The following is a 25,709-nucleotide window of genomic DNA, read 5'->3' as shown; positions in this document are numbered from 1 at the left end:
CATAAAATTCTACAACAGGTCCTAGAACACATCAGTCTAAATCTTGTCTAAAGGCCAGAAATCCATATATATTAAAGAGACATTTTAGGTTTAAAGCCATTCATTGTGTAGGTTTGTGCGAAAATATCCAACAAAGCATCATTCTAGAAGGGTGACGTAAAAGAGAAAAATGTTCTTCATCAAATTTCACTATAAGTTACTCAGGAAAGTAAATCTCTATTTTCATTGAACATAAAAAAATATTTTCATAAATGTACCCAAAAAAAAAAGAAAAACGAAAATATTTCCTAATTATACCCTCCACCATAGTATGGAGGATATATTAAGTTTGTCATTCCGTTTGTAACACCTCGAAATATAAATTTTAGACCCCACAAAGTATATATATTCTTGATCATTTAGCGATGTCCACCCGTTTGTGGATATCACACTAGCTTCCGAACGAAATGAAGTAGGTTGATAAAATTTTACTCAAATCTCTATTTTCATTGAACATAAAAAAAATATTTCCATAAATGTACCCAAAAAATAAAACGAAAATATTTCCTAATTATACCCGCCACCGTAGTATGGAGGATATATTAAGTTTGTCATTCCGTTTGTAACACCTCGAAATATAAATTTTAGACCCCACAAAGTATATATATTCTTGATCATTTAGCGATGTCCGCCCGTTTGTGGATATCACTCTAGCTTCCGAACGAAATGAAGTAGGTTGATAAAATTTTTCTCAAATGTGTGTATTATCTGCAGGACTTTTGTTATTGAAAATGGACCATGTAGGTTCACGTTTTGGTATAGCCCCAATATAACTGTACCTTCCCATATTTCGGTACTTTAATGATTTTAGCGACATTATTCACCGAAATTGTTTCAAATTCGGTATTTGAAATTCGTAATGGATACTACAGCCTATGACAGAAAATTGTCTGTGAAGGTTCACGTTTTGGTATAAACTCCATGATAACTCCCGATATTCGGTATTTTGATGAGCTACATTATAATTTTTTTTTTTCAAGTTTCACATTTGAATATTGTAATAGCGTATGACAAAGTTCCCTATGCAGGTAGACGTCATCCTAGACCCTAATGTAAAGGCTATATTCAATATTTTTAAGATTTTAACAGAATTTTTAACGGATTTTTCTTTTTGAAAATTGCCAAAATTCGTTCCAAATTGCGAAGGGTCGAACTTACAACTTTCTTCTTACTTAAGAAGAAAGGTATAATAGTTTTTATAAAAATTTCATTCGACATTTTTGTACCACAAGTCAAAATGTTGTTTTTTTATACTCAGCCATATGGCTAGATTGATACGGCCAAAACGTGCCTAGTCGAAATAACGGTTTTAGACCCTAGGTCTCTTTGGATCAAATCCGTTTAAGGGCATTTGATGTCAATCTAGCGATGTCCGTGACTCCGACTGCCTGGCTCTCGAATGGAGTGTCCAATTTTGCCCAAACTTGGTACATCGTAATATTTTTATCCAACTTAGATCGACTCAGAGATAGGCAATATCGGTCCACTCCTTCTGGTACCTCCCCCACAAAAAGTCGAAATTTTCAAAAAAAAAAAAATATTTTACTGCACAAAAATAGAAAAGATATACCGATTTTGCTCCAACTTTGCAAATTCTAATATTTGCATCAAGTATAATCCATTAAGTACCTCTCCCACAAAGGGTCAAAACTTTGAATAATTATAAATAAATCTTATAAAATGTAGTATAAGAGTCGGATTGTCTCCAAATTACACACATCAAAATATTTTCATTAACCCATAGTCTGGTGTGAAGATGGAATATATCAGTCCACTGCTCATAAAATGCGAAATTCAGACTTGGCAAATCTCAATATTGCCATCCTTTTTCCTTTAATTAATTATTTAATTCCTTGTCAAAGATATAGTTGGAATATCAATGTTTTTTTCTTATAAAGAATCCAATGGCTATAACCACTTGACACCCTCAACATTACTTAGCACTTCTTGGCACATAGCCATTTAAATATGTCCTTGTATATAATAAACCGTGGCCAACGACAAATACAAGTAAATCTAAAGTATGACATACTCGTGAAAGTACGCATGATAAGAGCTTGGCAAAACCGCCAAGTACCATAGCTAATGCCAAACATATCGAAAACAATTTATTTGCCATAGATAAATGGTTTTTATTAGATTACAGATTTCGTTAATCGTATATTGAAAGTACATAAAAGAGTAATTGATTAGGGTTACAATACATACCGAAAATAATGAAAAAAGTGTAGGATTTGACTTGGTTTACCAATGGGATGGGATGTAAATAAATAACATTTTGAAAGTTTATGTTGCACAACGATTCAGAATCTTTTTTCCTGAACAAAATTCTGTATTTTTTTAACTGATAAGTTTATTTTCCTAAATGGTTTTTTGTTTGACAGGTTACACCACATGTTTTCTACAGGCTGAGATGAAAAAACTGCAACCAACTTCAGACTGTTGTCATTTCTAAGCCATTCGTCCGAAAGCTGTTAAAATTATTCCAGTGACAGTAATTCGTGATTGAATTCAAGCGTGATGGTGTGATTTCTTTATATTTGGCTGGAAAACCACAAGTGGCTATCGTTAGAGTACTCCAGCATTGAATAAATCTTTTGTGTCTCGTACCATCGTTCATTATCGTGATATTGGTAGCGTAGCCCGACGTGAAGGAAGTGGACGGAAGAAAACAGCGACATCAGCAGAAATGGTTCGAAAAGTAAAGAAGCGACTTGATCGAAACCCGCGTCGCAGTGGTCGAAAAATGGCTCATGAGCTGAACATGTCGCAATATTCCATTCGGCAAATATTGAAAAATGAGTTCGGGCTAAAGCGATTGGAATTCCAAAAAGTGCAAGAACTTACTCCGCAAAATATTCTAAAGAGTGTATTAAAGCCTTCGTCACCCAAACACTTTGGCCATTGGACATTCCAACAGGACTCGTTGATTTGGAGTATTTTGGAAAGCAAGGTTGGCACAAAAAATACCAAAGTTTCGACCACCTCAAGCAAGCCTTTACAGGAATATATTACAGGAATAAGTAATTTATTCTTTATTTGTCAATTCTTTTTGTGTTATTACATTTAACGTCCAATCTTTCTATTAGAACAGCCTTGGTCGTGAAAATGGTTAATTTGAATCTCTTTTTGATCGGACAAAAAAATGATCATTTTAGAAACGTATCTTCTGTGAAAAAAAAAACTAAAATTAATAAAATATTATTTTTAGTAACTTTTTTCAAAATAAAATTCACGTCAGTCAGTTTTATAGGAATCTTCCACTTCAAACAATACCAATAACATTTGAACGCATCATTAAAGTAAACAACAATAAAAATATCAAACAAATGTTTACTTTTAAAAAGCACCGTTAAGTTGCCTTTTATTAAAAAAAAAAAAACAATTATGCTTTTGGATGAATAACCAAGAATAATGTAGCTAAAATCATCAAAATATAGGGAGGAACCATTATATGGGGGCTATACGAAGGCGTGAACCTGCACAGACATTTTTCTGTCATAGGCTGTGGTATCCATTATGAACTTCAAATACCAAATTTGAAACAATTCCTGTGAATAATGTCGCTAAAATCATCAAAATACCGAATATAGGGAGGTACCGTTATATGGGGGCTATACTGCGTTTTTAGGCTATTATGTGCGTTTTTAGGAATGTGCACTCAATTTGGACAATAGTTACTCATTTGATGCACAATAAAATTGAAATCAGACGAAGATATATATGAGGGCTATATCTAAATTTACATCGATTATCATCAAATTTAAATAGGGTTTGTGCTTAGATCGAACAAATGAACTATGCAGAATTTCGTTTCAAATGGATAATGAATGCGAAGTATTCCAGAACAAAAAATGCAAACTTTGTTTGAAAATTTTATCTCAGAATAAATTTAAAAGAAAGAAGAGCAGGAACACAAGCATAATAGGGTGAGATGAAAAAACTGCAACCAACTTCAGACTGCAATCATTTCTAAGCCACTCTTCCGACAGCTGTTAAAATTATTCCAGTGACAGCTCATTATATTGTTTACAAGCGTACAAAAGCATTTTGGTGAGAATTTTCCAGAAAAAAGTTATTGGTGATGGAATTCAAGCGTGATACTGTGATTTCTTTATATTTGGCTGGAAACCCACAAGTGGCTATCGTTAGAGCACTCCAGTATTTAAATGTGAATGAATCTTTTGTGTCTCATATCATCGCTCATTACCGGTAGCGTAGTCCGGCGTCAAGGAAGTGGACGGAAGAAAATAGCAACATCAGAAAAATTGGTTGTAAAAGTAAAGAAGCGATTTGATCGAAACCCGCGTCGCAGTGGCCGAAAAATGGCTCGCGAGCTGAACATATTGCAATATTCCATTCGGAAAATTTTTAAAAATGAGCTCGGGTTAAAGCCATTTAAATTCCAAAAAGTGCAAGAACTTACACCGCAACAGAAAGAAAATAGACTCAAAAGGGCTAAAGAGTTGTTTCGCTTGGCTGAAAGTGGTGAACTGCCGAATTTGGTTTTCTCCGTTGTCCAGCAGTTTGTAAACAAACAAAATGATCGCTTTTACTTGCCAAAGAGGTCAGCACTTTCACCTTCGGACGACCACCAGAACTTAAGCGCCGGCCATGGTGATGGTGTGGGCCGGCATAACAGCCGATGGTCGCTCTCCGCTCGTATTAATCGACCGTGGCATCAGAATAAATGCCGAATATTATCGCAAAAATATTCTGGAGGATGTATTAAAGCCTTGGGCACGCAAACATTTTGGCCGCAGACCTTGGTCATTCCAACAGGACTCAGCACCATCCACTCAGCACGCACCGCCCAAGAATGGTTACAAAATGAGATTCCTCACTTCATTTCCAGCGCACAATGGCCACCATAATCTCCGGATACCAATCCGTTGGGCTATTGTGTCTGGAGTATTTTGGAAATCAAGGTTGTCACTAAAAATGCCAAAGTGTCGATCGCATCAAGCAAGCGCTTCGCCGGGAATGGGGCAAAATACCACAGAGCAACATTCGGGCAGCGTGTGATTGTTTCATTGGCCGTTTGAAAGCCATAATTCGTGCCAAAGGTGACAAATTCGAACAAATCTAAACTTATTCTAAAATTTTATGCTATTTTCGATATTTTTTGTTTTCATTCAATAAAATTTAAAAAAATGTAAAAATTATGGTGTTTGACTTTGTTGCAGTATTATTGATATATGAAAATTAGTTATTTAATGATATAATAGAACGTTAAATGTTTATTACCTTAAAATAATTAAATTATTGCCTAACATTTGCAAACATTTTTGCATCGGCCACAAAACAGCTGGTTTTTATTATTCTTGCTGAATACATTTTTCCAGTAAGATTTTGCAAACTCTTAGCAGCTTTTCTGTTTAAAATTTGTCTCTCTGATCGCTCTCAGTTTTGGTCTCAAAACATGACAAAGCTCAAAACCTTTTACAAGTTTTTTCAAACCACGTCTTCCTCCTTCGTATATCCTATTTCATTGTCTATTATTCTGTGTTGTGTAATTTATGTATTGAACCTCTGCTATGTACCTGTTACAATTGTGTCCAGTGTGAATGCGTTTCAAAACTCTCGCATGTGTTACCTTGCCGAACACACGAAACCAAAACTTCTTAACGCTATCCATTCTATACACACAACAACCATTTTCTCTGATTAGCTTAACTTTCTTATCAATTTGAAAATCACTCACATTTATATAGCTACTCCTAGATTTAAAATTTTGCAAAAATAACAAAAAACAGAACAACAAAACTTCCTATGGTCAGTGAAAACTCTCTGCAGCGTTCATATGTGTGAGGGTGTGATAAACCATAGGCCAAATTGTTGTTGCCTCTGTGATAATCACAATCCGTATCTGCGGGCTATAAAAGCTACTTGTTATTTCTTTAGCCCAACTAGTTTGTAACGGTGCGACGCTCTAAGAGTGTTAAAAACGGTTTAACGAATACGACGACACACACACAAACACAGAGAATGGTTCGGCATATCCTAACGGGTGTGTCGTTAGCACTTTTAGTGCTTACCAGTGCTACATTTGCCGAGGACTCATCGAATACACTGCTGTCTGTGCCCTCGAGTCCCTTCCAAAGTGATATTGCTTTCCAATTTTTCGATATTGGCTCGGAACTAAGTTATGATTTGAGAAATGTAACAGCCACAAGTGAATCGGCCAGAAAATACGACGATGATCAGTGCACCAAAGATATTGACCGTGTCTTGGCCGGAATGAGGAGCTACAACGAATGGGCCCTTAAATGTAAGCATTTGTTTCTCTCTATCAGAAAGGAAAACCCCGATATTCTAGTGGATAAATCATTAAAGACAGTCTTTAGTACAAAAAAAAGAAAAAATAATAAATGTGACGTGTGGATTGCCTTTAGGAGTGGGAAGAGCCCTTGAACCGTAAATGGTAATCGGATTATATATTAAGTGCCATGAGCCAGATTTTCTTAGTGAAAAGGACCAATTTTTTTGTATATTACAAACAATTTTAATGTTCAAAAAAACTTTCCCCGATGAAATCTTATATTCATGGAAGAGGATCAACTTCTGACCTTTTGCATGGAAGCCAAATTTATTGATGTCTGTGGTCAGATAAAAGACCTATATAAGGACAGCCAGTAAGCTCATGTGATTACTTATTTTGCTGTCTAAATACTTAATTTTGATTTGAATTACAATGAAAGACAAATCGTAATAGTGTAAAAACTTTTTGTTTATTTACAAATTGTTGTCAAAAGTCAAAATCACACGAATTACCATATACTTCCAAACACCTATACACGTGTTTTTCTATTTTTATCTCTACTTTCATAATCTCCTGTATCGTTCCTTTAATTATCGAAAAAATGCATTTTGTCGCCCAGTGTTATTTATAATGTTTGATAGTGACATGTAAACTGAATAGACGAGCTTTTACTTTAAAATAGGAAATCGAAATTGGAGGAATAAAAAAGGAAAAATAAACAATGAACCAAATGAGTAAAATAAATATAACAGGTCAACAATATACAACAACAACGTTATTTATAACTTATAATCCCACAATTGAGCAATTGATTTTAAAAGGCGATCAAAAAACATTATTGACATTGGCAGTTTAGAATTGTATTCTCAAATTCCTATGATGCTTCACAGACTTATCAACATCCAACATTTATTCTAATTCTAATATTTGAAATTGTTATTTCTTTGTTTTTATAAAAAAAACAACTTCCAACGTCAATTTGCACAGCAAATAGAAAACACAGGGTGCGCCATCATTGCAATTTATTTATTTATTCTTGAGAAAATTCTTCTCCGTGGGACATGACTGAATATAATGCAAATACAGTTTTAAGAATTATTTTCCGAGTGGAGAATTATTTTCTGGAATGGGAATTCCTTGTTTAGAATATGTACCCGTTTTGAATCGTTCTTATGTCCATCGGTATGTAATGCTACATTAAACTTTTTGATACAGCACCCGTATAACTATGACTTCTAGTTTTAGGTATTTTGAAGGTTTCGGCCCCAATTTCCAAATTAATCCGTTCTTTAAATATACCAATATTTTGGGTCCCTCTGATTTTCAATTTTTTGAAGTTTTCGGCAACAGTTTCCAAAAAAAAATCAACTGATATTTCAATTTCATCTTTTTTCTAAATGGTAAAATTTAAAAATAGCACTACATAATATCTCATTTTAGTGTTACAAAACAAATCACAATAATCGCTTAATAATCTCGATTGTAAATCGCAAATTTTGCCAACATAAACGTCATCGTAAAAAGAGATTTTAAATCATTTCAGCGATAAGATAAATATGCTGATGGGATATATTCGTACGTATATTATTTCTTTATCAAATCATTGACAACCTTCCAATCAAATTTCAACATTGAAAAACTTCCATAAAAAAAGAAATATAAAATTAACCCCTCATCACATCTTAGCTTTGCTACTTAATTTTTTTTTTTATATTGAACTTTAGAATGTTAAATGTTTTATTGAGCGATAACAAATAATATCTGATTAGTTTATGGATTTACGTGAAACGGTAGCGATGTGTCGGAACAATAGAATGTCATGATTTATTGGCTATTTTAATAGCACCTGACGAAAAAACATGGAATTTCCAAAAAGTATATTGGTTAATCAAAATCGCAAATCTTATCAGCCAACAATAATAGATTTTTATGTTTAGCTTGGAAAGCACTTTAAAGGTTAGTGAAATTTAATAATGTACTAATGTCATTGAAATGTGCACACTTTGCAAGACTCTATTGGGGACATGAGTGCGTATTAGTGATATTGTATTTTTTTGTTGGTATACGCCAAAACTAACTGTTACATAGTTACCCATCCTTAGCATAGAATATGTCAATTTATGGGTTAAAAATGACAATTATGTAACACATAACTTGCATTATTGAAATTAATATTCAAAAAAAGTAGTCCTGTTCAGACATAAAAAGAAAAGAAGAGGAGAGAAAAAAAGAATATTTTCTCAATACAACCCTCTTAATTATATCCTATACTACACTGTACTACAAAGTATTTTCCTTTTTTTTGTTAAATTGCAAAAATTAAACAGTAAAGAAAGTCTTAAAGTTGGGTGGGCTCTGTATGTGATTCTATACAGATCATCAAAAAAAAAAAAAAATGGGTCTGTATCGTTTCAATTTGCCTGTTACAAACAAATGCACAAAGACATAATACCCTGACCACATTGTAGTGGTGTAGATGTTGTGTTTGTATGAACATGCATTTAATTAACATAACGAAAAAAAAAAAAACAAACAAGTAAAAAAGCTGTAAGTTCGCCCGGAGCAAACTTTGAATACCCTCCACCATTTGGAACGAATTTGGCAATTTTCAAAAAAAAATCCGTTTAAAATTCTGTTAAAATCTGACAATGTGGACCTGCATATGCAACTTTTGTCATAAGCCATTACAATATTCAAATGCGAACCTTGAAAAAAATTCGGTGAATAATGTAGCTAAAATCATCAAAATGTGAAACAGCACAGTCAATTTTCTGCGATAGGCTGTAGTATCCATTACGAACTTCAAATACCAATTTTGAAACAATTCCGGTAAATAATGTCGCTAAAATCATCAAAATACTATCATGACGAAATTTGAAACAATTCTGGTGAATAATGTCGCTAAAATCGTCAAAATAACAAATATCTGGAGTTACCGTAATATGGGGCTGTATGAAGACGAGGACCTGCACAGACAGTTTTCTCTCATATTCTGTAGTATCCATTACGAACTTCAAATACCAATTTTGAAACAATTCCGGTGAATAATGTCGCTAAAATCATTAAAATACCGAAAATAGGGAGGTACCGTTATATGGGAGCTATACCATCAATTCGTTCGGAAGCTAGTGTGATTTCCACAGACGGACAGGCAGACAGACGGTCATCGTTAAATCGACATAGAATTTTATGCTGATCAATAATATATATACTTTAGGGGGTCTAAAATGTATATTTCGAGGTGTTACAAACGGAATGACAAACTTAATATTCCCTCCATAATATGGTGGAGGATATAAAAAAAAACTGAGATGAAACCTTCAAAAGACCAAATAACAGTAGATACCCATAAAATGGACCTTTAGTGAACACTTTTTTTTTTAAAGGAATAGTAAATATCCTCTTAGAGTATGAAACGTCAAATTTCTACAAAAACAAAAAAATATGTCAAATCTGAGAACCCCAAATGCTAAATTACTGCTCATTCTGTCCCAAATTGTGCATGAAATATTTGTGAGATCGAAAATCAGGTGCTACCTTTATAAAAAGGCTTTGCTTTGACGTGGGCCAATATCTAACGTTTTTTTTAACGAATCATTACTTTAGAGAACACAGTCGAAAAATCGCCATATAAAAAATGTGTACTTTATTGCAGGGACGTACACTGGTGGCTACTTATTTAGATTTTCATTTGCTAGTCAGAGAGTACAAAAATCAGGAGAATAATTTTTTGGGATCGGGCACAATAATATTGAGGAGTCTGTCATTCCTGTACTCTCCCAATACTCATATGGATCTTGTTACAGGAAGATCCCGAAGCTTTGCTTGCGGTTAGTACCTCTTCTCTTATGGTTAGGAAAATTGTTGCGGTTGATACGTTTGTTTTATATACATAGACCCCCGATATTTCGGAATAAATTGTAAAAAAAAAAAAAATAAACAATCTTTATAACAATTCTATTTTTTTATTCTCCTTTCCAGTCCCCGACAGTTGGGGTCGTTTGCCCATGGGTCTGTTGGCCGGTCACACAATCAGTATGGGTCAATATGAAGAATGTATTGAAATTAATCGTCAATTTGCCGCTGAAGAAGCAATTCGTGGCCAATATTGTTTGACCAAAATCCCCATTAAGAACTACTATAAGAAGATCGAAAAGGACGATGCCCAAAGTCGTGCCATCAGTTACAAATACAAAGACCCAGAAAACTTTGAATTGGGTATTTGTGTGCCAGCTTCCTGCTCACCGGCCAAGGCCAATGTAATCTTAAAACGGGTCATTAAGAAATTCTACAATCAAGATGTTCAAGGCGACTTGGTCAGTGAGAAATATTGTGACATCGATGAACCAATTACCTTGCGTGGTATTGATATCTTTGCCATGTAAGTTTGATTATTTTAACATGGATTATGGAAAGATTAATGACTATAATAATTTGCTTCTCCCTTATAGTATCTTCTTTGCATTCATTATTTTCTGTATGTTGGCCAGTTCCATTTACGATTATGTTAAGACCAAGAAAGGAGGTAAGAAAATGCCTTGACAAAAAAAAGGATTTTTAATAATTTCATGTATTCATTTTACAGAACCCAAATCCCCATTGTACCTGTCCTTCTCCGTCCTTACCAACGCCCCCAAAATCTTCACTGTTAAGAAGGTCAATAACCCCAATGTTATCCACTGTCTTAACGGCTTGCGTTGCTTCTCCATGATGTGGGTCGTTTTCGGTCATGGTTATATGACCTTCTACGATTTGCCCCATATCAATAGAAACAAATTCTACACTGTAAGTCAATGGATTTGAGTTTTAAGAATTTTTTTCGATACAAATTAAATTAATATGCATGATTTGTTTGTTATTACAGTGGACCCAAACTCCTTACTCTATGTTGGTACAAAATGCTACACTTTGTGTAGATACTTTCTTCTTCATGTCCGGTCTGTTGATGTTGTGGGGTGCCTTCCGTGAAATGGAAAAGACGTAAGTTGATACGATATTTATAGTCAATCAATACCATCTGTAAATAACTAAAATAATCAAATTATTGCCTGATATTCACATCTCTCACAAAAGACCTAATTTTTAATCGTACAAACCTATTATTATTAATGTTATTAGGAAGCATCTAAATCTCAGATTTTTGAAAATCTTGATCTTCCTTAAATCTTGATCGTTTCATAAATCTTGATCAAGATCGTCCATGACAAAAAAAATTAATATTTTTTTTAATATTTGTATTTCATCCACAGCAAGGGTAAATTGGACATTAAACTCATGTACTTCCATCGTTACATTCGTTTGACCCCTGTTGTTGCCGTCGTTGTTTTGTACATTATGTCCTTGTACAAATACTCTGGTGCCGGTCCCATGTGGATGAAACTCGGTACTCAGGACAAACGTTGCGAAGAATCATGGTGGGCTACATTGTTGTATGTCCAAAACTATGCTTTCCCCTACAGCATTGTAAGTAAAATTGTCACACACACACCTCTATATATATATAAAAATAATATCGTCTAACCCTATTTTGTTTCCATTATAACTTTTTAGTGCATCAGTCAGTCTTGGTATTTGGCCGTCGATACTCAGCTGTATGTGCTGTCACCACTTTTCCTCATTCCCCTGTGGAAGTGGGGTAAGAAGGCTGTTGCACCCATCGCTGTATTCGGTGTCCTCTGCATGGGTTGTACGTTTGCCACGTTCATGCACAACAACTTCACTCTCTTCCGTGTCGATGATAATCAAGTCGATTTACGTCAACGTCTTACCTACTATCCAACACATACCCGTATTCCAACATGGTTGATGGGTGTACTCTTCGGTTACTTCTTGTTCACCAAGAATCGCGGCCGTCAAATACCATTGAAGAAGGGTTGGGTTATCACTGGCTGGGTTTTGGCTCTCGGTGTTATGCTTACCGATTTGTGGGGTCCATACTGGCGCATTTTGCCCGAAAACCCCGATGCTCCCATTATTGAAGGTGCCTTCTATGAACCCTTGTCCCGTGCCTCGTGGGCTTGTGCCATTGGCTGGATTGTATGGGCCTGTTATAACGGCCATGGTGGCATTATCAATGACTTCTTGTCCTGGGGATTCTTCACCGGTTTCAGTCGCTTGACCTACTGCATGTATGTTATCCACAGAATTGTCCAATGGGTCACCGCTGGTCGCTTACAAACCGACACTCACTTCTCCGATTACGATATGGTTCGTATTGCAACTTGCTGCATAGCTAAAATGTAAACTAATGATTGTCTCTGTTATATTTCCTTTTAGGTTCTCCGTTGGTGGCACGATTTCGGTATTACTTTGTGCGCTTCAATCTTTGCCACTTTGGCCTTTGAATCTCCCATTTTGGGCATTGAAAAGGCCATCTTCGGTCGTGGTGAAACCAAACCAGCACCCAAGAAAATCGAACCAACCACCACAGTTGCCCCCGAACCAGTTCCCGCTGAGACCACAGCTGCTGAAACTGTTGCCAAGGCTTAATTTCACTACAGTCATTCATCTAGTCTCCTAAACTCATAAAATCCCTACCAAAATAAATTGGCTAGAAAATACATCAAATAACGTCCCAAAGATTTTAAAAAACATACATTTTAATTTATTACAAACCAAGTTATATATTCTTGATATTGTTATCTTCGTATTGATTACGAGCGTATCAAAAGTAGGCAATAATCTAAATATATATGAATATTTATTAAACAGATAAAATATTGTAATATTCATTAAACGTTGGATTTAAGGCCTGTGTACATATGAATGAACGTGTAAAATTTTGTTGGTGTATGTACTATAGAAAATCCGGGAACTTGCAAGACTTTTAGCTGAAAAAAGAAAATCTGAATTCTAAGCCAGTAAGGAAAGATCAAAAGCCGGACGGGCCGACTATATGATGCCCTACACCACCATGCATATTTAGTACAGCTTCCGTAAAAAATATATTGGGAATTTAACTGAAGTAGGTCATACCAACTATGATCCAAATAACATTGCTGTATAGTGCATGATACGACTTCGATAGGGATTAAATTAAGAAATATTTATTGGAGCAATAGATATACCGGACCGGGTTTCGTAAAATTCGGTCGAATATGAAAAAATCTATTCTATTTGTAACCTTAAGATCGGATGAAGATGTTAATCGAAGCTATAAAAAATCTGAACCGATCTTTGGCAGAGGTATTTTAGAGCAGTATCTCATGCCCGGTATCAAATATCATTGTTGAGGAGTGCATATTATGCATATGAGGGACTTTAACAAAAAATTGGATGAAACATATATATGGGAGCTATAGCTATATCTGAACCGATTTTCGCCCAATTCTGCCCTTTGGGCTGATATTAGCCATTTGGTGCACAAAAAACCTGAACTCGGATAAATATATATATGGGAGCTATATCCAAATATGAACCGATCTCGACAAAATTGTAAACACTTATTTGAACACGATGATTTCAAGCAAAAATTCCAAATTTTCATTTTCCTCATATTTTCGCGATAATATTTATTATATTATGATGTCACGACCATCGGCTGTTATGGCGGCCCACACCATCGCTATGGCCGGCGCTTGAGTTTTAGTGGTCAGCCGAAAGTGCAAATTTTCAGCTGACTTCTTTGACAAATAAACACTATCATTTTGTTTGTTTACAAACTGCTGGACAACGAATGTTTTCTCATTGGAGGAAACAAAATTCGGCAGTTCACCATATTTGGCCAGCGAAGCAACTTTTTAGCTCTTTTGAGTCTATTTTCTTTCTGTTGCGGTGTAAGTTCTTGCACTTTTTGGAATTTCAATGGCTTTACTCCGAGCTTATTTTTCAATATTTGCCGAATGGAATATTGCGATATGTTCAGCTCACGATCCATTTTTCTGCCACTACGACGCGGGTATCGATCAAGTTACTTCTTTACTTTTCGAACCATTTCTGCTGATGTTCCGTCCACTTCTTTTACGTCGAGCTACGCTACCAGTATCACTGTACGAGACACGAAAGATTTATTCACATCTAAATGTTGGAGTGCTCTAACGATAGCCACTTGTGGTTTTCCAGCCAAATATAAAGAAAGCACACTATCACGCTTAAATTCCATTACGAATAACTTTTTTTGAAAAATTCTCACCAAAGTGCTTTTGTACGCTGGTAAACAATATAATGAGCTGTCACTGGAATAATTGTAACAGCGGTGGGGCGATTGGCTTAGAAATAAAAGCAGTCTGAAGTTGGTTGCAGTTTTTTAATATCACCCTGTATATATATGGGAGCTATATCACAATGTGATCCGATCTCGATAAAATTTGACAGAGGTATTTGAACATTTGGTGATATTGGCCGAAATCGGTTGATGATATATTTAGAAGCTGTATCCAAATTTGAACCGATTCTCACCAATTTCACCAAATATTGTTTGCAAAATTTCATCTCAATAAGACATAATACCCTTACCACTATGTGGTGTAGAGTATAAAAATGGTAGTTTTAGTAGTACTTCTGTAGACAAAAATATGACAATAGGTCTGTATGACAACTCGATCATTTTTTCTAACTTAATGTCTCAGCCAGAATTTATAATTCTCAGTAAGTCACTAATGTAAATCCCAATTACTTTATTGTGTTTTGAGGAAATACACATGCATACATATTCAACAACGGATTATGAAGAAATAAAAGAGTGTTCTAAAAGTGTGCTCCCACTATGAAACGAGCAACACATGCTCTATCTTATTCGAGCTACAACGAAAAATAGACTACGCTCGATTTTCTACTCCTTTTAGCCTTTACACTTTTAAATATAGGATGCAAAATGGTATAACCGCCATAACATTTATAACTTCAACTTTGCGCAAATATAAGTTTTGTAATTAATATTCATTACGAAACAATGACTTATTAAGTATTTAAATATTATGTGTATTTGCATATGAAATAATTTGAAAATTCGGGTTTGTGTAATTTTTGAAGCACATATTAATAGAACCCCTTAACTTCACACTTATCCATTTTCTATTTAGTACTTCCGATTTAGTTTGTGTAATTTTTAAAGAAGGCATAAAAGGAACCCCTAACTTTAAACTTATCCATTTTCTACTTAATACTTCCGATTTAGTTAATAACACCTTGACTTTTACAAAATGTATACAATTTTTTATTTCTAATTTAACAGATCGCATACGAAAAATACACAACAATTAAATAACATTTAAAAATTTATATTCACTCTTTATCTTCGACATAATAAATCTTGATTACAGATTTGTAAATTTTAAAAATACATTTGTATAAGGCCCTGCCAATTTTTTCAATAACTACTAGTGGATAAGGCATTATTTATACTGTTGATTGCAATTATATATAGGACTGCAATTGGGGCAAATACTTTTGTAAAAACCAGCCGTCCCACACTGATGGCATCGGGATGAGGGTGTATTGCTATTTCGAAGTTTGGCAGCTAATAGTTTACTTGGGCACGGACCATTTATTGGTGCTATCAGCTTGGTGGTTAATGATGCTGTGGGAGTTGGCGGGTTCGAGGTCATTATGGTGATGTGAGATGTAGCTTGAGACATTGATACATTATTTTGTGTGACGGTGGGAATAGATGTTGCAGCAACAGTAGTGGTAATTGTGGGAGATACCATAGTGGCTGTACTAGTCACAGTATACGTTAATGAGGTAGGCACGTTGGTGAATGCATTTGATGTAGACGTAGTTTCGTTGGATAAGGGCAGAACATTCACGTCATTGTTACTTTTAGAACTTATCTCCTTGTTGCCCTTAATTTCATCCCCAGATATTTTGGAAGTTGGTAGAAATTTTTCCGGAAATAGTTGCATGTGTCTAGTTCTCTTTATACAATCTTGCGCTATGTGATTGTATTTGCGACAATAAGTACAACGTAGTTTCATTTTACGTATAGTTGGCCGACCCGAAGCGGAGACAGCCGGATGGGGTTTCTTTGAAACTTCTGCGTGAATAGTGGTTTCTCCGTTGAGTAAAAAACCAACGGTTGGACTTGAACTCTCCTGTACAGACATAATTGGGGAATTATGTCCACTATGGTTACTTTCACAGTTCATTTCTGATTCGTCTATGATTGTATTGATCTGGTCCATAATATCGATGTCTATTTGAAAATTAACATTATCATGTGTTGTTGATGTTTGATTAATTGCTATAAATTCTTCTTGTGGTCCAGCCATAGTAGTATCGTCCTCGTTATTACTTTCTTTTTTAACAAGTGGTGGCATCAGATCTTCCGTACGCCTGACCTTAATCACGGGATCCTTATCGTTGACTATACAAGTTGTTGCTGGCACTACTTCGCCACATTCATTTGGATCGATATCTTTTTGTACTGTGTCAGTCTGCGACACACAGCTAATGTTTTCTTCTTTAGGCTCAATATCATGCACACCATTGACAAGGTTACTATTTTCGCTTGAATTTGCTGTTGTAACATTTGTTTCATTACTATCTTTTAATTTTAACTTTAATATTTCTTGCCTTAATTCGTTTACACTTGTAATACTTCCATATTCTAGTTTTGTTTGAACTTCTTTGGGTAACAATGCGAAAATCATATCAAATTTATTCTTTTCACTTTGCTTTGGATCAGATAATTCAGTTAATAATTCATACTTATCATCTATGAATTCTGTTTCCATGGCGTAATCTTCATATTTATGCTCAAATATATCTTTATAAACTAAAAATGCCGGCCTTTGGCGACCATATTGATTGTGCAAAGCAGTCAGAGCCTCAGACCATGTAGTAAAATGGCTTTTTCTTCGTTGCCACCACGAGTGGGCATGCTCAGTTAACAAATAACCCAATTCACCTAGAGCTTGTTCGTCCGATATAGATTTTATTTTTTTATATGACTCTATATATTCGATAAATTGTTGTATCTTCTGCCCACCATAATCGCCACAAAATTTTACTGGACAGTCTAACAACGTGTTGTATTTGCATAATATGTTATTAATAATGGTATTCAAATTCAGCTTGGATTCCATTTTATTTTTGATCATGTAGAAGTTTTATGTCTATGGGAGTAATAAAAATTAAATTCAATAGAAATGTGAAAAAAAATAATGATTTAGTTAGGTTTTGTAATAGCAAAGGTATTGCAGTGCATGTTTCTCATTTCGTTCAAGATAAAACAATTGACGACAGTAATATTTTATATAATGTCAGAATATATTCGTATATACTGGAGAAATGTTAATGAATTCATTAAAATAACACATTCTAATAAATATATGTATAATAATTATGTCACAGGATTGATTTAAAAAATGTGCCATAAATTCACAAAGTATTGTATATGTTCGATTTTATCCAGTCTATCCTGTTGGCAATGGCATACTTTAGATTTTCTGCAACTGTTTCTGATATTTGGCTTGTCAAAAAGCTGTTTTTAGGATTTTTTTTCCAGTTGGCTAATGACGATAACGATTATATGCTGGATGATTTACTCCACTTGACATATCTTGTGTAATGATATTCTCTGATGCGCACTTTTTTATCAGGTGGCTCCACATACTTCGCAAGTTTTTTTTTCTGGAAATTGATAGAAATTAATTTCCGATTCCGATATATAGTTGTCCCTGTTGTTTTTCCTCGAAGGTCTTCTATGTTGTTTCAGTGGCCAATGTGTCTGCAAAATTAACAAATTTCCACTTGTGTTTTACAATGTCGTAATAATGCTTAAACATATGCTGTCGAGTTCATCAGTTTCTGACTACTTTAAAGCAATATAAAATAACCTGATTCGAAAAAAATGTTCAGGCTGATAATTCAATTGAATTGAAATAAATACTTTCACAGAATATGCAAACAAAGAATTATAATGGCTCTGTAGCAGAACCTGCAAGAATCTACTAGTCTTGCATTATTTTCCCATAGCATAAGGAAATAATAGGTTATCGTATTAAAAACGTTTACATTCTTGCAGTTCTGGAACAGACCAAATATTATAGGAAGTCTTGAAAATGAAACAAAATAAATCCCAGTCTTTAAACTCTTTAATACCCAGTCTCACCTTTCTTATTCTTTTCGGTTTCTCGACTTAGTTGTCTTTTGAGATTTCTTGCAATTAGCTTTAAGCATCTTTCCACCGTGTGCGTACGACCGCGACAAAATTTGCAACGTGGTCTTTTGTTACGATTTTTTTTATTTGAATTTCCTGGATTCTCGTTTGAATTTACGACTTCTTTACGTTGTATATTTTGATAATCTTCGAAAATGTCAACAGCCGATCTTACAGAAATAATTTGGAGGTTTTGATGATTTTCTGTATTTGCAGTGCCAGCTATAACGCTGTGTAATGGTTCGGATAAATCCGAAGTCATTAGCTCAGCTTCTGTAACGTGTTTCGAAACATTACAATCTTGTTCTTGGCGTTTATATGAAAATGCGACGATGTTTGTTTCTGTAGGTTCCGTTTGAACATCGGTTTTATACAAGCCATTGTTTTCTTTTCTTAAGTTTTCTTTGAATGCGTCTAAAGATGTTGCAGTAAATTTCGTCATCGTCTGCAGTCTATTAGGCAACATACCATATATGAACTCTAGTTTGTGTTGCTCATTCACAAGGGGCACATTTGTCAATTCCTCCATGAGCTCATATTGGTCACCAATGATATCGTCCATATTATTTCTGTCCTTCCTGCTTAATTCAAACATATTACTGTATATGACGTGGTTAGGTCTTTCATTTGAATATTGATTTTCCAAAGCATACAGAGCTTCAGACCATGTTGAAATTGTACTTTTTGTTTTCAACCACCATCTGAAAGCATTATCTGTCAAAATATAATTAAATTCCAATAATGCCTGCTCATCCGTTATGCACTTTACGTCTTTATAGGCTTTTATGAATTTAATAAATTGTTGTATCTCCTGTCTGTTGTAGGCACCAGAGAAACGCGCTGGACAATGCAATAAGCTATTCATGATTTTTATACATTTGTTCGATTTCGATGTATGTTCAGGCTGCAAGCACAAAAATATTTGTTGCACATTTGCCATGATTTAATTAGATATTTTAGTAGATACAAGTATTAGGACTAAATAATAATATAGAAGTAATACTTTGAAAATAACTTGTCGGACCCACAAAAATATTTTGAATCAGAAGTCACTATTATTAATATTTCAGTTTCCGAGTCGGTAATGTGTACATAATGTAAAACTGTAAATTATCTGTCTGTATTATGGACTTAAAAACGAACAAGCCACAATATATTTACAGTGCTTTTTTGAAAATCTATTTTGTTAAAGGATGAGGGAACATTTAAAAAATGTGTTGTTTTTATATATTAACGAACACATAGCAGACGTCCATAACAATCTATTAGAACTCAATGCAATTCAACAAATTCGAATTACCTAAAACAAGAGGGGTAATGTAAAACCCCAACTTGTTTGCAATATAATAACGATATGTTCATATATAGTGTTTTAGTCAAAATAACGATTAGAAGAAAAAACTTAAGAGAAATTTAACCAAGCTATACCCTTATAATAGTTTTCAAGCATGCTAATTCTGAGCTGGGCACAATATATGACTTTAGCTTCCTAATGTGCTTCCAAACAGCGCAGGATGGTCTGCATGCGTTGTCCTCAAATATTATATATTTTAGGGATAATTGTGATTGGGTGCATTTATATTATTTCGATCGTCTCTTTGGAGCACACAACGTGGACAGTTCTGCGATGCATTTTTTGTATGGATGAAACTCAGAGAAGTGGCTCCATGACAATATGTGAGTTATTTAAAACTTATGTTTCCTTTAACTATGTTGTGCAACAAACTTAGCATGAATGCGATTAAGAGAACTATAATATTCACGGTCCTTGGCCATTGCCGACAACAATCAATTCATTATCTTTCATCTGAAATCACTTTGTCATAGAAGTCACATTTTTATTCGACTGACACAATACCTTTGCTATGTTTGTTTGTTTCCTTTAATGTGGCACAATCTTAACACACCTGTTTCAAATTGTATGTATCATCTTGTAATATTTATTCTTTATCAATCCTTTAATCCTGGAAAGACTTTGTACCACTTCCAGCTAAGAAATGAAAGTAAACAAACCCTCACTACGTTCCGATGAAATGGTTCAGAAAAATTATTCACCGATAGGAAAAGAGCCAGTTCTCTTAGTTCGTATGAAACATTTGATAGACTCATAGTTCATATCATGGCAGAAGAATATAGGTAGATGCATCAACGCTTGGGAGCATTGATATGTCAAAAAAAATTAAATGTTTTTTTTTTTAATATAAGTAGATTTTTATATGTTTTCTTATACTACGTCAGTCGGAGGCTATTAGAATATAGGTAGATGTATCGACACAGCTGCTGAGACAATGAACTGTCAAACCAATTTTGGAATTGAAAATGTTGAATGAAAAATTATTTAAATTTGACTGACGTCGTATAAGAAAACTTATAAAAATTTACTTATGCCATGTTTACGTTAGAACTTTTTGTAGGGTTAACCTACTTTGAGAGGATTTATTTGAAGTAAAAGTAATGGATATGACAATTTAAATCCAAATCCAGTGGGTTAACCCTCATATATATAAACGTACTTTTATCTTTGATAGAACATTATTTTACATATAAGTGTTCCCCAGCTTTGATGCATCTACCTGTATCTTTCTACCATGGTTCGTATGGAACAATTGATAAACTTATAGTTCGTATGAAACAATTGATGAACTCACATATTACAGGCTTACCTGTGGCACAATTACAGAAGCTACCTCCACGCATGGCTCAATAAGAAAGGTTGTCCAACTTCGAAGAAACAAGAAAATGCAAATCTGTACCGGAGTCTTATAGTGTCTAATATGTTTCTAAATATGCAAGAATTGGTTTGTTTATTTTACTTTTTTCACAAATTACTACATTGGGTTTCTCCACAATATTGATAAGAACAAAGTAACGTAGGGTGAAAAGGTATACATTATGGGCCGAAATAGCCACCCAAAACTCCACTGTTCTTTAACGAAGAATGATTTAAGCGCATTTATAACATTGATTAATGGCGATTGGTCAAATATAACCACACAAAAATATGCGGATTTACCACACAAAATATATATCTTCCTATGATCGGATTTATTATATATCTTATACAGAATCTACATACCATGGATGGAACAAGTTATTTTGTGTTTTGACACTTTTTCACAATATTTTAATTTAAGAGAAATCAGCGAAAAATAAAAGAAAACCACGGTTTTTAAAATATCGATAGGACTAAAGATGTGTATACATAAGCAGCTTGAAATCTTTGCATGACATATTTTGTCATATATCATAAAGGGAGAGCCAAAGAATATAGGTAGTCGCATCGACACAGCTGCTGGGACAATGACCTGTCAAAATAATTTTGAAATTCAAAATGTTAAATGAAAGTTTATTCAAATTCGTTAAAACTGATGTAAAATGCTTATCATAACAAACTGATTGACGTCAAATAATGTCATGTTTACGTTAGAACTTTTTGTAGGGTAAACCTTCTTTGAGAGGATTTATTTGAAGTAAAAGTAATGGATATGACAATTTAAATCCAAATCCAGTGGGTTAACCCTCATATATATAAACGTACTATAAGGAAGCATATAAAAATCTACTTACATTTGAAGAAATATTTTAAAAAATTTCACATATCAATGTTTCCAATGTACCTGCATTCCTTTACCATGACCGGATTCGAATTCTGCCTTAGTTTTTTGTTATCATTTGACATAATATGCCTGCCAAGCTGCTTATGTACCTATAGCTTTCAATCAAAAAAATAAATTTTATTTCCAACAGATTTTGAAAAATTTCGAAATTATTTAAAACATTATTAAAAATAATACATACGCATATAAAATCTCAAAATTTGTGTAAAAACTACAAAAATGGCGAACAAAGTGATCAAAGCAGCACAATTGCCACTTGAAACTGGCAATTAAAGAGACTATCTTGTCCATAATCAGGCGGTGAAAATTTACGAACACGGACAGTGTTAAATGGGATCAACGGCCACTCTTCCTAGATAGTACTTTTTTCATGCGGGTAACTATATTTTTCTTTGAAGTTGAGCAACCTTTCTTATTGAGCCATGTTTGTACCCATGGTACAATAAGAAGGTAGAACAGCTTCGTAAAACTACAGAAGTACAACCATAAGGTTTTGCCTGCTTCCTGTCAAATATCCACGCAACAAGTTTTAATTTATTCAATATTTTCCCTCATTTTTAGAATCAGATGAATCAAATGAATTATATGCCTGGATTTTCTTTCAAAAATATAATCTAAACAGTTCTATCTTCAATTCCATGGAAAACTGCCAAATAGCTTTTAATGCGCGTCCCGGAATGAACTCGTCTTCAGTCATTGATTTTGAAAATATTCGTTTTTTATTTTTCAAGACAATAAATACATATACAAAATTGGAAAATTAGAAAAAATTGTAATTAGCTGGGAGCTCTACCTTACCTTTTTATTGTACCATGCTTGTACCTACAAAATGTACTAAAAAAAATCTTACTTTGACTCAAATGCCATGAAATTTGTTTGTTCTCTCCAAAAACTGTAAAAAAATATGTCCTGTCATGACAAAATGACAGGAATATAATTAAATTAATATATGTAACTAAATACTTTTTTAATTCATTTTTATTTTTTTAGCACAAGGTATTATGTAAACCATTCATGTGAGCAGCCCTTAGCGCCAGAAGCCGTGTTTAGTTAGCATTAGAAACAGAAATACAACCATGTTGCCGAGGGCGCCACCTACCAGAGTATAGCAAACATCTTAAATGTCATCACAATGACAGCTGTCAACTCGATTTTCCTTTCTTTCCGGTGACTGCTCCAATAAAGACGCTAAAGTATGTAAAATTTCTGTAAAAAATCTTTTAAAATCTATGCAATCGTAAAAATTAATTTGCAAAACTGATAATCAACCAAACAATAGTGAAAGACGAAAAATTTGCAAAATGATTAGTGTTAACAATAAACGTTAGTTTGCTAAAGACTGCCCATAATTGTGACCAGTGATAAATATTGACAACAAAGCGCAAAATTATAAATGAAATTTAACTAATTGGTTGTGTGTGTTTTTCTTTTTAGGATGTTTATGCCCAAGGCTCATCGCGTTGCTATCTACGAATACCTCTTCAAAGAGGGTGTTATCGTAGCCAAAAAAGATACCCATGCCCCCAAGCATCCTGAACTTGAGAGCATCCCCAACTTGCATGTCATCAAAACAATGCAGTCCCTCCACTCCCGTGGCTTGGTTAAGGAACAATTCGCCTGGAGACATTACTACTGGTACTTGACCAATGAAGGTATCGAATTCTTGCGCAGTTACTTGCACTTGCCCCCTGAAATCGTTCCCGCCACACTTAAGCGTCCCACCAGACCCGAAACTGTGCGTCCCCGCCCAGCTGCTGCCGGTCAGCGTACCGCTGATGCCAGCAAAACTGGTGAAGATCGTTCCGCTTACAGACGTGCTCCTGGTGGCGCTGATAAGAAGGGTGATGTTGGCCCTGGCGCTGGTGATGTTGAATTCCGTGGAGGTTTCGGTCGTGGTCGCCCCCAATAAACTACTAGTTGACATTTGGTGATTAGGACATCACCCGGCTAGACGTAAATCTTTTTAATTTCATAAAAAGATGTGTTTTCTATTTTAAATGATAAACAACAAAATACAAAAAAGATACAAAAGAAACCAACACTAAAACTACTTGTTCATTAATTATTGTAAGGAAGGAATAGCAACAGAAGGAACCTTGCTTGTTATATTGAAACAAATATTCTTCCTTGACAAAGTGGGATATTGAATATGTGTTAAAAAGTGCAAAAAAAAACTTGGTGTCTGCTATGAATACAAGTGCAAGTCTTGAATGTAAACAAAAGGTGGTTCAGAAAAAAAAATTGTACAATTTCGTTCAATATTGAAGAAACATGAGTGTAAATTTTGAAAAGATTTTTATTAGTCTCGTTTTGAGAATAATTTTTTTGGTCACTTTTCTGAGTAGAACTAGTAATATTTGGTTGATAATTTTTTAACTCCATTAAAGCATGTTATCATATGAATTTAAAGCCAAATTTATATTAAAATGTTTCCAAAGCCCCACCCTTACTTGAGTTCAATATTTGAGACACTCGCAAGAACAGTAATAATTTAGCATTTATTACAAAGCTCTGACAATGTTCTTTGTATAAGCCAGTAAACTAATGTATTTCAAATTGCTAAAGAATCTAATTGAAGATGAATATTTTTAGTGCAGTGATTTCCTTACATCGTCTCAAAAGAAATTCAACACGAGTTTAAGTATTTTGAATTATTATTAATAAAATTAAAAAGAAGTTCCTTTGAAAAACTCATAATCATGGTTGATCGACTTATTTGGGATTTAAGATTTTGATTGTATTCTCCGTGAACGAAGGCAACTTAGTCATGCATTTTACAAGGCTACTTGTTGGAAGCAAGCTAAAAAGCTATTCTTGAACTATTTTTAATTTTTTTATGCCAAAAATATTCGCTTGAATTTTATTTTTTGTTATTTCTGGAATACTGTGATATATCTTAAGGTTTAGATAAATTCAATTAAAATTAAATGAAAACCGTTATGGACCTGCGCCTGGATTTTTGTTCTATGAAAACATAAAATGGAAAATATTTCCTTCATAAAATTTTTCATTTGACATTAATAATGAATAATGTCACAAAAATTATGAAAATATGGAGTAGATATATATATATATATATATATATATATATATATATATATATATATATATATATATATATATATATATATATATATATATATATATATATATACACTTTTTAGGGCCTATTATAAATATTTCGAGGAGTTACAAATGGAATTACAAAGTTATATACCCTCCATAGAATAGTGGAGTGTATAAAAAGAACTGCTTCATTATTTACTAATTTTATTTTTATATTTTAAGGGTAGTAATACTTTATACTCTGAAAGATACTAAAACATTTATAATTATATTTTAGTCATGATAGGGGAAATATGGACTTAAAAGAATAGGTCTTGGAATGGATGTTTAAAAAATTATAGTAAAATTTTACTCTTTTGCTGAATTTATAGTTTAATCTCCAGTTCTAAGTAAACCTTGTCGCCCAAACACATACTGTCCATGAGTTAAAGTATTAAATAAATTTAATCCCTCTTTAAATAAATATAATCCTAGAGTATTTAATATCTCAGAATCTTAAATAAATGTAAACCTTTGTTATCAAGTATTCTTTATCACCCTTAAGTTACTTATACCCAACTTGATGTATATGTTGCTGTTGTAAAAAATTTAGTAAATTTGGTAAGTTTAAATAGAGCACTAAGCC

At 33.9% G+C, this 25,709-nt stretch overlaps 4 protein-coding genes across 4 annotated transcripts; 2 read left to right on the top strand and 2 right to left on the bottom strand.

Annotated features, from left to right (window-relative positions):
* The first annotated feature begins 5,933 nt into the window (after positions 1-5,933).
* On the top strand, positions 5,934-13,018 carry LOC101894138 (O-acyltransferase like protein). Its single transcript, XM_005177834.4, has 8 exons — positions 5,934-6,310; positions 10,283-10,682; positions 10,753-10,826; positions 10,887-11,086; positions 11,166-11,281; positions 11,551-11,764; positions 11,852-12,508; positions 12,578-13,018. The coding sequence occupies exons 1-8, from the start codon at positions 6,028-6,030 to the stop codon at positions 12,788-12,790; spliced, it is 2,157 nt and encodes a 718-aa protein (XP_005177891.1). The 5' UTR covers positions 5,934-6,027; the 3' UTR covers positions 12,791-13,018.
* A 2,414-nt stretch (positions 13,019-15,432) lies between these two features.
* Positions 15,433-20,448, bottom strand: LOC131801855 (uncharacterized). Its single transcript, XM_059120881.1, has 2 exons — positions 20,309-20,448; positions 15,433-17,355 (listed from the first exon to the last, which is right to left on the bottom strand). The coding sequence occupies exon 2, from the start codon at positions 17,338-17,340 to the stop codon at positions 15,634-15,636; it is 1,707 nt and encodes a 568-aa protein (XP_058976864.1). The 5' UTR covers positions 17,341-17,355; positions 20,309-20,448; the 3' UTR covers positions 15,433-15,633.
* LOC131801856 (uncharacterized) lies at positions 17,489-20,378 on the bottom strand. The gene is made up of 3 exons (XM_059120882.1): positions 20,260-20,378; positions 18,354-19,305; positions 17,489-17,969 (listed from the first exon to the last, which is right to left on the bottom strand). Exons 2-3 carry the CDS (start codon positions 19,264-19,266, stop codon positions 17,944-17,946), a joined length of 939 nt encoding a protein of 312 aa, XP_058976865.1. The 5' UTR covers positions 19,267-19,305; positions 20,260-20,378; the 3' UTR covers positions 17,489-17,943.
* Positions 20,449-23,087: 2,639 nt separating the features above from the next.
* On the top strand, positions 23,088-24,065 carry LOC101893963 (small ribosomal subunit protein eS10B). Its single transcript, XM_005177833.4, has 2 exons — positions 23,088-23,211; positions 23,453-24,065. Exon 2 carries the CDS (start codon positions 23,454-23,456, stop codon positions 23,925-23,927), a length of 474 nt encoding a protein of 157 aa, XP_005177890.1. The 5' UTR covers positions 23,088-23,211; position 23,453; the 3' UTR covers positions 23,928-24,065.
* The last annotated feature ends 1,644 nt before the right edge of the window (positions 24,066-25,709 follow it).

The sequence above is a fragment of the Musca domestica genome, unplaced genomic scaffold (assembly GCF_030504385.1).
Source record: "Musca domestica strain aabys unplaced genomic scaffold, Musca_domestica.polishedcontigs.V.1.1 18, whole genome shotgun sequence".
NCBI classification, from domain to species: Eukaryota; Metazoa; Arthropoda; class Insecta; order Diptera; family Muscidae; genus Musca; species Musca domestica.
The sequence above is the reverse complement of the archived record's forward strand: the minus strand, read 5'-3'. Positions and strand labels throughout refer to the sequence as shown.

Excerpts from the sequence above, each read along its gene's own strand:
- LOC101894138 (XM_005177834.4), top strand. The coding sequence starts at position 6,028 with ATGGTTCGGCATATCCTAACGGGTGTGTCGTTAGCACTTTTAGTGCTT. Across the intron at positions 10,683-10,752 it reads GGTATTGATATCTTTGCCAT|TATCTTCTTTGCATTCATTA; the intron begins GTAAGTTTGATT and ends TCTCCCTTATAG. Across the intron at positions 10,827-10,886 it reads TGTTAAGACCAAGAAAGGAG|AACCCAAATCCCCATTGTAC; the intron begins GTAAGAAAATGC and ends TTCATTTTACAG.
- LOC131801855 (XM_059120881.1), bottom strand. The coding sequence starts at position 17,340 with ATGATCAAAAATAAAATGGAATCCAAGCTGAATTTGAATACCATTATT.
- LOC131801856 (XM_059120882.1), bottom strand. The coding sequence starts at position 19,266 with ATGAATAGCTTATTGCATTGTCCAGCGCGTTTCTCTGGTGCCTACAAC. Across the intron at positions 17,970-18,353 it reads AACCGAAAAGAATAAGAAAG|ACACATTGGCCACTGAAACA; the intron begins GTGAGACTGGGT and ends TTAATTTTGCAG.
- LOC101893963 (XM_005177833.4), top strand. The coding sequence starts at position 23,454 with ATGTTTATGCCCAAGGCTCATCGCGTTGCTATCTACGAATACCTCTTC.